Below are 12,989 nucleotides of genomic sequence, written 5' to 3' on the forward strand. Positions count from 1 at the left end.
GCTGTTATTTAGGTGTTGACAATGTTTATTCACAGATGAAAAAGAAACCAGTGAAACGTCTATGATTAAAAGAAGATCTCAGGACATTAGTCAAGATCTAAATCTGGCTTCAAAAAAAGGTAAATTAATAGTTGAGTAATTTGGTTCTCTTAGATTGTGGATCTAAAAAGCAAAAATAGTGCCTTCAGAATTTTGGAGGAGAAAGGTCATTTTTTAAAAAAGCATTGTTAATATCCAACTTACTCTACCTTAAAGGCTACTCTATTGTAAACAGTTAGATGTGCATGAACACAGAAAAAAGAACATGTACTATATTGTTTTCGTGAAAAAGAACATTGGGAATACAGGAGATCTATCTTTCTGTTCTGCCATCCCTGGCATGTGGCTACCAGAACAATTTACAGTGTGGCTGCTGGTGCTCCAGCCATCATATCACTGCACCTAACAGGAAGGAAGAAAAGGCAAGGGACAAAACTGGCACTTCCCCCAGCTGAGTGATTCCTGTTTAAAGAGATGGGAGGAAGACTTGCCCCTCAAAAAATTCTGCTGGCATCTTATCTATGGGCCATGCAAGCTATAACAGAAGTTGGAAGTTGGTTTTTTGTTTTTGTTTTAAGTTGGGCACAGTGCTGACCCCAACAAAATCAGGGTTCTGTTACTAAGCAAGAGGAGAAGGGACATTGGGTAGAAAACTAGCAGCTTCTAGCACATTTAGTATCTGGCTATTTCTGCCTCTCCATGCCCCCCTTCCCAACGCTACAGGAAGACCATGACTTCTTGCCTCTTCCATTCTGGTTGTCCAGGAACTGCCGGATCTCTCCATCACTGAGAACAGACTTCTCGTTTCACGGCAGGGAGGGCACCTGGACGCTGCTCTTCAAAGGCCCATTGGGGGTTTTCTGGGCTGGGATCAGTTGGGCTCTGGCAGGAGACCCTGACACATGGAACCTTGGGGCAGTGCCTCAGGGAGCACAGTAGGAAAGACAGAGCAGAATCGGGTGGAGCTGCCCGTCTCTTGTCTCGTGTACGTCGTCATGCAGCCTGTGAGCCCGCTCAGCCTTGTAAGGAGACATGCAGCGTGCAGCGAGGGCCAGAACCCAGTGTAACACTTGAGAAACCAGCCTTCGTCACCCTTTCTTCTGTTTCCTCCAACTTGCCTACCTCCTGTCCTCTTACTGTCCCTTGTCGTCTCATGCTTACAATCGGAAGTGGCCATCTGATCATTCCCTAGCTGCTTGTGTTTTAGCTTGACTCCTGGAATTCTTTGGTCCCCACCTCTTCTCCCTGGCTTCCTGGTTTTGACTCCTGCCTGACATGACTTCTCACCTCATTCACTTTCATTCTGATGCACTGGCTTTAAGCCACTTTTCTGATATTTTGTGCTTCCTGACCTGACATTTCTTCCCTTGTCTGTTTCCCCTTTCTTTTATCATGTGCTACAGTAACACAAAGATTGTCACGTATTAACAATCATACTCTATTGCAAATAGAATTGTCCACTAAAGTTATTAACGGCATTAGTTTATTAACTTATTTTACTTTAAACTCAATAGAAGACTCAATAGAAGAGGTAACTGCAGATCATCCAGAGGTTCTTTCCATGATAAAAGAGACTGTGAAAATGACAAAGAATATGAACTTTGAACAGCCATATGAGAAACATGCTGAAATATTAGAGGAAGTCCTAGAAGAGGTAAGAAATCCAGGCTGTTCGTTTTTATCATTAATTTAGCAGTAACTGAGAAAATTAACCTTTTATATATATGTAATTAATTTAGAGTCTCCTTTGATAGTACTGAAATCTATAGCCTTCAAATGCATGTACATTTTATAGTCAACATTGTTATGTGTAATGTACCCCAGAGAACAGTTGCTTATGCTCTTTGGTAAATTTTCACTTATCAACAGTTATGCAGTATAATTTCATAGCTATGAAATTAATTCTTCCTTAACTGTTATTGTCTTTAATTCAGTTCACTTGGTTAAAAGATGGTACGAATGAAGCCAATACCAAAGCTAGATATTTCATCTATGAGCTAATTAGTTGTAAACCGAGACAAATGTTGCTCCACAGATAATTTCATCCAATCACTGGGAATGTGTATTCATAATGGAGATGGATAGACACAAGTTAGTTTCCAATCTGAGGGGAAAATAAAGCCTCAGATACTATGTCCTACTGATGGCAAATCAGAATGCTTATCTTTTGTTTATAAAGAACAAGATATCCGTAGGGGTCTGCTTTGTATGGAGACCTTGAGTAAGCATTCAGAGCAAAGTCAGAGAACAAATCAGTTTTGGACTCTCAATGAACTTCTCCTATATTTCTGTGTAAATTGAAAATGGTGCAATTTGCAATTATTATGTGAGAAGGAAAAAAAAAAAAACTATTCTGTGAGAGTATAGAACCACTCTGTAACACACTGGGTGGTCTCCACGAGCCCCAGGCTATACCCAAGGCAAGTTGCTGTCCCCCTCTGAGCTTCCAGTAGAGATCTTTCAACTTCCTCTGCGTCTCACCTGGTTGTTCTGTCATCACTCTGAGCACCTACTGTTTGCCCTGTGCTGTGCTAGATCGTAGGGATCTGCAGATGAATCATAACTTCCCTTTAAGGAGTTATCTCTCAGGTGGGGGAAGGCTGACGGATAATCCAATCATTGAATTCTGTGCTTAGTGGTAAATAGAATAGTACAAGATGTAGGAATTTCACAAAGGCAGGGGCTGTCAGCTCTGCCTGGGATGTGAAACAAAGCATGGGGGTGGGGCGGGGAGGCGGGAGATATGCAAGTGAGGGAATCTGTGGCCCTGTGGAAGTCCCATCCTTGCCCTTCACTGAAAAATTTCTCGATTCCCTTCAGAGTTTGTTCTGGAGGATACAAATCTACAGGGAGTACTACTAAAATGCTTCTGCTAAAGGAACATATATAATGTTTTTAGATGGTAAACTGTGACTCTGAGACTGTAGGGGAGTTTAAATCACATGAGCTTTTGACATCAAAGCTCATATGAGATTGTGTCTCAAGAGAACAGAAACCTGTCATCCGTTTCTACTCTGTGAGTAGGAAACCTATTTTCAAAAAGTAACTAGTTAGTTACTAATTTTTTACATATAAAGACAACATTGTTTGATGTCTTTCTCAAATTAACTTATAGATTGATGCAATTCTAATAAAAATCTCAATATATTTTGGGAACTGACAAAATAACTCTACCATTGATTGGGAAGAACCAAGAGTTGAGACTAGGTAAGAACAGTTTGGCAAATTATAATAGAGAGAGACTTGCTCTACCAGCTAGTAAAATGTGTTGAAATGCATGGAGAAGATACAGAAACAGACCTCAATACAGATAATAAATTGAGTATGTGTTAAAGTTTACATCACAATCCAAAAAGGAAAGGAAGAATTATTTAATACTGTTGATAAAATTAACTATTCAGGGAAACTAATTTAGATTCTCACCTTATATCAAAATTAAAATAAACTTCATATACATTAATAAGTTAAATGTAAAAATGGCATTTTTTTAACTAGAAGAAAGTGTAGTGATATTGAAATGATCTTAGAATGGTCAAGTACTCAGGGAGTAAATGCAGTGGAAGAACTGTTAAAGCAAAATCTCAATAGAGGGGATACTTAATAATGATTCTCTATAAAAAAAATTATGAAAATCAAAATTTTAGGGCAAAGGTCAAACTGGAGAAAGATTTATAATAAAATGAAATTAATTCCTTAATATAAAGATTTCTTACAAATCAAGGAAAATCTAATATCACAACATAAAAGCAGGCAAAAGATGTAAACAGATTATTTCATCAAAGAAGAAATATAAATGTTTAATTGAGAATTTTCATATTCAAGTGTCAATAAAAATATGAAAATTAAAATAATGAGATACAATTTCTCACCTATAAAATTGGGAAAGATTTTTTTTAAACTTATAACAATTCATACTAGTGAGGCTCTAGTTATATAGTCAGATGGGAGGAGTGAAAATCAATACACACATTTTTGAAGCAACGTGACAATGTGTATTGAAAGCCTTTAAAACGTTTCTTCCTTTATCCTCCTTGACCTAAAAGCCCTTCTAGGGATCCAACCTAAAGAAATATATTGGAATACTATTCTGCCATAAAAAAAAAATGAAATAGTACCATTTGCGACAACATGGATGGATCTTGAGATTACAATGCTAAGTGAAATAAATCAGACAGAAAAAGCAGAGAACCATATGATTTCACTGATATGTGGTATATGAAACTGAAAACAGCAAAAGAACAAGACAAAAAAATGAAGAAACAAAAACTCATAGACACAGACACTAGTTTAGTGGTTACCAGAGGGTAAGGGGGGAGAAGGGTGGGAGATGAGGGTAAAGGGGATCAAATATATGGTGATAGAAGGAGAACTGATTCTTGGTGGTGAACACACACCCAGAATATATGTGATATACAGATGATAAATTGTGCACCTGAAATCTATGTAACTTTACTAACAATTATCACCCCGATGAACTTTAATTAAAAAAATATATGTATGTATATATATATATATATATATATATATATATATATATATATAAAGAAATATATGTTTGAACAAAGATTTATATACAGATATTCATCACATGATCACAATGTTATGATAAAATTATAAATTATATAAATGTTTAACAGTAAGAGGATAATTGAACAAATTAAGGTTTATTCATTTGATAAAATACTATGATGTCTTTTTTTTTAATTAAATGAGATGGGAAAACCATAATTGATATATTGATATTGCTTTAATCTTCGTATCTTTGAAACTTGGACAGTAAAAGTTTTTACTAACCATTTATATTTTTCCAGTTTTATTGAGATATAATTGACATATAACATTGTAGTTGTTTAAGGTGTACAACATAATGATTTGACGTTAATGATCTGATATATGCATATATGCAAAATGATCATCACAGTAAGTTTAGTTAACATCCATCACCTCACATGTTAATAGTTATTTTTTTGTCTGTGTGTGAGAAGAACTTTTAAGATTACTCTCTCAGCATCTTTCAAATATACAGTATAACATTGTTAACTATAGTCACTATGCTGTACATTATCTCTCCAGGACTTATTTATCTTATAACTGGAAGTTTGTACTTTTTGACCCCCTTTACCTATTTTCCCACCTCTGGCAACCACCAATCTGTTTTCTGTTTCTATGAATTCAGTTTTTCTAGATTCTATGTATGAGTGAAATTATACAATATTTGTCTTTCTCTGACTTATTTCACTTATATTTCTTCTCTATAACTTTCTTTTTTTACCCTTTAATTCTCTTGTGTTACACATTTCAAAGTGTTTAAAATTCATTTTTTCAAAAGTCTTCATTCAGATGTAAACTCATAAAGCATATAATCTGAAATTCTGCATGGGCCAGAGGGTTACATGAGCCCTTTGACTTACTTCTAACATCCTGTGATTACCTGATGGCACACAAACCCTCAGAAACGTTGTACTGACAGATCCACGTTACTCGGATCTATACTTGTATTGAAGCTATTGCTGTTTGGTTGTTGGTTGGGGTGAGTTTAGCAGAACTGAACTGAAAGATTTGTTTTGACCCAGTTCCCTCCACAGCTATTAGTAACTATCTCAGTACCTCTCAGCTCTCTCACTGAGGGCTGAAAAGCAAAAGGGAAGTTGTCACTAAAAAAGGCAAGCTGGACCTTGCTACTCAAAGAGTGGTTCATAGACCATTATCACCTGGGAGCACATTAGAAATGCACTCTCAGGTCTCATCCCAGACCTTCTGAATTAGGATCTGAATTCTGTAATACTGAAGAACATATAGCAAAAACATGTGTTGTTATATTTCTTTAATAAAGCCTTTTCCTTTCCATTCTTAATTTTTAAAACTTACAGCTTTCTTGCTTTAAGTTTATCTTTTGAAATTAAGAGGCTCTTTTTTTTCTTCCAAAAGTAAGAAGGATTCAAAAGATAATTGGTTAAGGTTCACAGAAATGTTTTCTCAAGCTAGCACCCTTGACTTGTGTAGCTATCATGGTAATATCAATGTGTCGTTTTTCACAGATAGTTGAAGAAAACAAGAACAGGTTTTCTGGTGCCCCAAAATATGGAGGATGGATACTGGACAACTGCCCTATTATAAAAGAACTGTGGACAGTCTTAGTTGAGAAAGGAATTACACCAGATTTAGTAATTTGCTTATCAAATACAGAAAACAATGGTTGGTAAATATTTATCATGTAAATTTGAAATTGAAGTTTTTATTGATGATAATATTTTTATTTAAAATATGAAATGGGAAAATCTCCACCCTCCATAGGTACAAATACCACCTCAGCAATCCTTTCACGATCCCGAGATACACAAAATGAGGCATCCATCCACCAAGCAGATGGCCAGCATAGTGTGCTGGATCACTGAATGTTCTATCAGGCCCTTAGGATTATTCTTTAGAGCTGAAAATTAGCACCGTCCCCTCCAGTCAGCACTTCTAAATGAAATACATGTAAGGTCGAGGGCAAAGACTATATATTAGCCCTTCTTCACCTCAAATGGGAAATATTAAGTACTTAAAGATAGCAGAACTAAATTTTAATTATTTTTTCACTTTGTACAAAACTATAATAACCAAAACAGTATGGTACTGGCATAAAAACAGACACGTAGACCAATGGAACAGACTAGAGAGTCCAGAAATAAACCCCCACCTATATGGTCAACTAATCTTTGACACGAGGGCTAAGAATATTCTGTCATTTTGCCTGTTAGGAAAATGTATTTGAAAAGAGTTTCCAGGGTGGAAATACAATATATTGCCTTTTTTCATGTTTTGGTTATTTATACCATGCCAATATATACTTTTTAAAAAAGATTAAGTTGGTCTCTTAATATTTTAAAGAAACTGGGCTCTATTTAGATAAATGCTTAAAGGAAAATGTTTAGATATAGGGAGAATTAATTTTTTATTATTAATTTCCAAAGTATATCTCACTATATTTTATAGAGCATCAAAATTAATATTATTCTCTTTATATTTCAGGAAAGTGTTTACTTAATAGACTGTATTTGGAGAATAAACCTGAAATTGACTCTAAGATATTAGAAAGATTATTAGATGAACTACAAAAGGAAAAAGCAAAGGAAGAAGCAGCAAGGTAAAATCTGCCTGGCATAACAAAACAGGTTAATTAATCTTTTATGAAGCTGTTAAATATCTACTTACGATTTATATTTATGAAATCTCTTTAATATCAAAATGGTGATCTAACTGATCCAATTCTAATTAATTCTAAGAAAAACAGTAACTTCACAAATAATTCCAGAATGTCTAACGTAGAGTTGTGGATGTTTTCACAGTCCCATATCAAAGTCATTCCAAATCAAATGTCTACTCTCGAGACACTAAAAAAAAAGAGCACGGATAAGATTTTATTTTATTTCTTTTCACCATATTTATCTGTGACTTAGATAATTTTGCTAACTAGAATCCACAAATTGAAGAAATAATATGATAAAAACTAAATGAAAATACAATGTGATAGGACTAAAATGCAAAGCTTGACTAAGTCCTACATAAGGAAAGGACTAGACCAGTTATTTACTATATTCATAGGTTTAACATCAGGACTTTATTCTCCAATCTGGGTACAATGAAGAACTTTTAAAAATATGAACACATACCTGTTTCTTCATGACTGGGGTCAAGAACTCTCAAGTTCTTTTTTTTTTAGTTTCAGATGTATAAAGCAATGTAATAGACATTTATCATTTATATCCCTCACACAGTGATAACCTCCCATCCCCCCATCTAATACCCCTCTGACATAGCACACAGCCATTACATTTCCACTGTCTCTATTCCTAATGCTGTACTCCGCTTCTTGTAACTATATCAAGTTCTTCAGAATGAGAAATAAAGTATAATAAGAAACAGTGACTTAATTAGCTAATTGTTCTTCCTAGCTGAAACATGTTAGATACTTGAAATTTTAATTTGTCCACTGGGATTCCTACTTCTCAATGTGACAGAGGCTGAGACATTTAAGAACTAAATTTCTTTATGTTAATCCACTAAACCTCCTACAATTAATGATGGCACCTGTACGAGCTTTCTCAAATGCTATTTCATTTTCCCCTTCAGATATTAACAATTTGAGCTGGGATTTAGGAGAGCTCTTTAAACTCTGGAAATTATGAAGCCAGTATCTGGGTTATTAGAGGGTAGAGGGGCAGATAACTGATAAGTGTGTCAGAGAATTTTTTTTCAGTGTTCATTATTCCTCTAAGTTAGCCATTTCTTTAGGGACTTATCATAAAAATATACAAAGTATAATTTAGTTAGATTAATTAATGAGATTGTTTGACATATTGACTAAAAAGTATTAGTAATTCAGGTAATACTTGCAAACTGATTGCGTTTATTTTTAGCTTTTAAAAGTTTTCTTTCAAATAGAGCTAAATCTTCTAGGATTTAAGGGATTACGTAACTTTTTTCCAGTGTATGAGAAATAGTCAAATATTTGAGAACTGATGAAGATAATGACATAAGACTAAAACAAAGTTCATATGATTTCTAGACTGAAGGTCTGCTACATTTTAAATGCATAAAAATAAATATGTCTATAATTTTTTAAATTTTTATTAAATCTATTGGGGTTACATGGGTTACTAAAATTATATAGGTTTCAAGTGGACAGTTGTGTAATACAACATCTATATATTGCATCATGTGTTCACCACCCAGAGTCTGTTCTCCTTCCATCACCAGATACTTGACCGCCTTTTCCCTCTTCTATCACACCTCACTCACCCCCTTACTCTGGTAACAACTAAACTGTTTTCTGTGTCTGTCATTTTTTGTTTGTATGTCTTATTCATTTGTTGCTTCCAGTTTTATATCCCAGATATGAGTGAAGTCATATGGTTCTCGACTTTTTCTGTCTGACTTATTTCTCTTAGCATGATAATCTCAAGATCCATCCATGTTGTTGCAAATGGCAGTATTTCAAAGATGAAAGCTTATGGCTGAATAATACTCCATTGTGTGTATGTACCACATCTTCTTTATCCAATCATCTATCTAAGGACACTAATTGTTTCCATGTCTTGGCCACCATGAATAGTGCTGCAGTAAACATAGAAGTACATATACCTTTATGGATGTTTTCAGATTTTTTGGGAGATGACTCAGAAGAGGTATTGCTGGGTCATGTGGTAATTCTATTCTTAATTTTTTGAGGAATCTCCATACTGTTTTCCATAGTAGCTGTACCAATTTACATTCCCATCAACAGTGTATGAGGGTTCCTTTTTCTCCACAACCTCTCCGACACATTATTACTTGTCTTGTTGATGACAGCCATTCTAACAGGTAAGAGGCAGTATCTCATTGTGGCTTTGATGTGCATTTCCCTAATAGCTAATGAAGTTGATCATTTTTTCATACATCTGTTAGCCGTTTGTATGTCTTCTTGGGAGAAGTGTCTGTTCAGGTCTTCTGCCCATTTTTTAAATTGAATTGTTTGTTTTTTTGTTTTTGTTGAGTTGTATGAGTTCTTGATATATTTGACATATTAGCCCCTTATCGAAGGTGTTGCTTGCAAATATGTTCTCCCATTCTGTTGGTTGCCATTTGTTTTGTTGATGGTTACTTTTCCTGTGCAAAAGCTCTTTAGTTTGCTATAATCCCATTCATTTATTTTTGCTTTTACTTACCTTGGCTTTGAAATCAATTTCATACAATCCTCTCGGAACCCAAGGTCAATAAGTTTAGTACCTATGCTTCTATACAATTCATTGTTTCAGATTTTATGTTCAGATCTCATACAATTCATTGTTATATGGTGACAAAGAGCAGTCTAGTTTCATTCTTTCGCATGTGGCTTTCCAGTTTTCCCAGCACCATTTATTGAAATAGCTTTCTTTTCTCCGTTGTATGTTTTTGGCTCTTTTGTCTAATATTACCTGCCCATGTATACGAGGTCTGACAATTAAGTTCGCGAACTCATCCTAGAAAAAGTGCTACATACCTCATTGCTGAATATCACTACGGTCACCTTCGAAGTACTCCCCTTGGGAAGCTATGCACTGATGCCAGCACCTAATCCACCCTTCAAAGAAATTTTGGACCTCTTTCTGAACTGGCCATATTACCCTTGAGGTCCTGAATGTCATCAACTGTCTTCCTTTCAATATTTCCTTTATCTTCAGGTAAAGAAAGAAGTAATTGGGGGCCAAATTAGGTGAGTAGGGAGGGTGTTCCAATACAGTTATTTGTTTACTGGCTAAAAACTCCCTCACAAACAGTGCCATGTGAGCTGGTGCATTGTCGTGATTCAAGAGCCATGAAGTGTTGGTGAAAAGTTCAAGTCGTCTAATTTTTCACGCAGCCTTTTCAGCACGTCCAAATAGTAAGCTTTGTTAACTGTTTGTCCAGTTGGTGCAAATTCATAATGAATAATCCCTCTCATATCAAAAAAGTTTAGCAACATCATTGCAACAAGTTCACGAACTTAATTGTCTGTCTGACCTCGTATACTTTGATGCTCCCTGTTTGGGAGCATATATATTGATAAGTGTTGTCTTCTTGTTGTGTTGTCCCCTTTATCATTATGAAATGTCCGTCTTTGTCTCTTGTTACCTTTTTCATACTGAAGGCTGTTTCATCTGATATAAGTATGCCTATGTCTGCTTTCCTCTGGATGCCATTTGCTTGGAGTATCATTTTCCACCCTTTCACTTTGAGTCTATATTTGTCTCTTGAAGGGAGCAAGTGGTTGGGTTTTGTTTTTCAATCAAATCTGTTACTCTGTGCCTTGTTATTCGTGAATTCAGTCTATTTACATTTAGGGTGATTGTTGATATATGAGGGTTTCCGATAGCCATTTTATCTTTTGTTTTCTGGTAGCTCATTGTCTCCATTGTTTCTTTGCCTTTGTGTTTCTGTTATTTTACTTCAGTGGCAGTCTATAATTTATTACCTCTGTTTCCTCTTTTTTTTTATGTTATGTGTCTCAGTTCTACATTTATTTCTGAGTGGTTACCATAATTTATGTGAAAGAAAGTTTCATATGTACAGTAGTCCATTTTCTTCAGCATGCATCTTATCTCCATTCTCCTTTGCCAATTGAGATCTTTACTCCCTCCCCTTTTATGTTTTTGTTGTCACAAATTATCCCTATTTATGCTGTGAGTTCATTTCTGAGTTGCAGTAGCAAATTGTCTTCTCTCTCTGTCTCTCTCTCTCTGTCTCTCTGTCTCTGTCTCTCTCTGTCTCTCTCTCTCTCTCTCTCTCTCTCTCTCTCTCTCTCGGTTTTTATTTCCTTTACTTTTTATGTGTTGTTTAAGTGTATAGTGCCCTGCTCTGTGTAGGGGTTGCCATTTCCTGCTGTTGTCTTTCTATTAGTAATTTTCTGTATAGTTTTGTGTCCTTTTGTCTTTTTGTTTCAGGTAGAATAACCTCCTTCAGTATTTATTGCAATGCAGGCTTTGTGGTGGAAAATTTCTTCAGCTTCTGTATATCTTTATTCCTCCTTCATATCTAAAGGATAACTTTGCTGGATATATTATTCTTGGCTAATAATTTGTCTCTCTCAATAGTTTGAATATTTGATTACACTCCTTCCTGTCTTTAAGTTTATTTTCTGGATATTTTTCATTTTCTTTTTGAGCTGCCTTGTTACCTTGGTTATTCATGGTAATTGATGGATGGTTTCTCTTCCTGGACATCTACAGGAGTGAATTCTGCAGCAAGTTGATATGAACATGTCTCTCTTTTGTTTTCTGGTAGGTAGCGCTGGAGCATTCTATTTTCTCTTGTCCTGTTCCAGCTTCTTGCATGGTGGGAGGTTTCCTAGGGAGGTGAGCGTCTCCTCTGTGACCAGTTTGCCTTGGTCTCAGGGCACCACCCCCCATGGGAGGATGTGGTGGGTGATAGGGTTCTGAGCCCCCAAAATCCCAGTGCTGCCCCCACAGCCAGATGTAGCGCTGTGCACCTCATCAGCCCTGTGTGCCCCTGCTGGGATCAACTGCAAAAGTTGGGGGCAGAGTGGGCTCAAGAGAGGTCACTAGTGTGTTTGTGTCTGTTTTCTTCTGAGTAATGGTGACTGCCTTTAATTTTGTGTTGTTATTGCAAGCAACTGCAGTATTTCAGTGATTTATAGACAGGGTGACCATATTTCTCTATTTGCCTCACCGCTGTATCTCCTCCCTTGTCTCTGGAATTATCCACAGTGTGTGTCTGGTGCTCAGGATCTATCTCTCCAGTTCTCAGGACTGTAGATATTCTTTAATATTTGATACTACTACAGTTTTTTTCTGGGGCCCACTGCTAGCACTGGGAGGGTGTGGGAGAGGCGAGCTCTGGGAGGGTTTGGGGAGACTTCCAGGCTCCATGGCTTTGTTTTCTGCCTGGCAGTGAGGGCTCTTAGACCACAGTTGTTGCACTTCTGTACACAGTCTTTGCCCGAGGTCTCTGCTCCGATTGCTGGGTTCAGCCATATTATATGCTGGCCACTCAGGCAGGATTGCTGGGGCCAGAGAGAGTGCATCTGCAGTCTAAATCCCCCCATCTCCTGGGACCGCAGTGAGCTCTGGGTTGCATCCCACAGCTCCCATCTCTGTACTTCTCCCTTCTCTCCTCTCCTGTTTGCCCTGATTCGCCCACCATCAGATGTTTCAATGTGGATCTCTCAGGCATATTTGTGTGTTACGTAGGGAATCCTTTGTTGATTTATAGCTGTTCAACTTGTTGTAACTTCAAGGCAAGATATCAAGGGGGACCGCTCATGCTGCCATGTTTCTGACATCACTCTACATTTATAATTTATTTTTAAAGGAAAAAGAGATCTTTTCTACTTTCTCCCAACTCTACTTTCACCTTGCTTTTACCATATAGAATTTTCTGAGGTATGTCTATAATCAGTTTTTTACTTCTTTTGATTTTAAATGTTTATATCTTTATAAACTTCTTAATGT

The 12,989-nt window shown here is 36.4% G+C and overlaps 1 protein-coding gene across 3 annotated transcripts in view; it reads left to right on the forward strand.

Moving 5' to 3' along the window:
• The window catches only part of AK9 (adenylate kinase 9), a 110,101-nt gene that overhangs the window by 48,526 nt on the left and 48,586 nt on the right, over window positions 1-12,989 (forward strand). For all 3 annotated transcript variants that reach the window (XM_074333408.2, XM_074333407.2, XM_074333409.2), the window contains exons 16-19: window positions 36-119; window positions 1,554-1,693; window positions 6,078-6,234; window positions 7,054-7,168. In XM_074333408.2, the coding sequence (XP_074189509.2) occupies window positions 36-119; window positions 1,554-1,693; window positions 6,078-6,234; window positions 7,054-7,168 (496 nt within the window). The remainder of the gene's footprint in view (window positions 1-35; window positions 120-1,553; window positions 1,694-6,077; window positions 6,235-7,053; window positions 7,169-12,989) is intronic.

Source organism: Rhinolophus sinicus, chromosome 2 (assembly GCF_057876585.1).
Source record: "Rhinolophus sinicus isolate RSI-liver-muscle chromosome 2, RSI-T2T, whole genome shotgun sequence".
NCBI classification, from domain to species: Eukaryota; Metazoa; Chordata; class Mammalia; order Chiroptera; family Rhinolophidae; genus Rhinolophus; species Rhinolophus sinicus.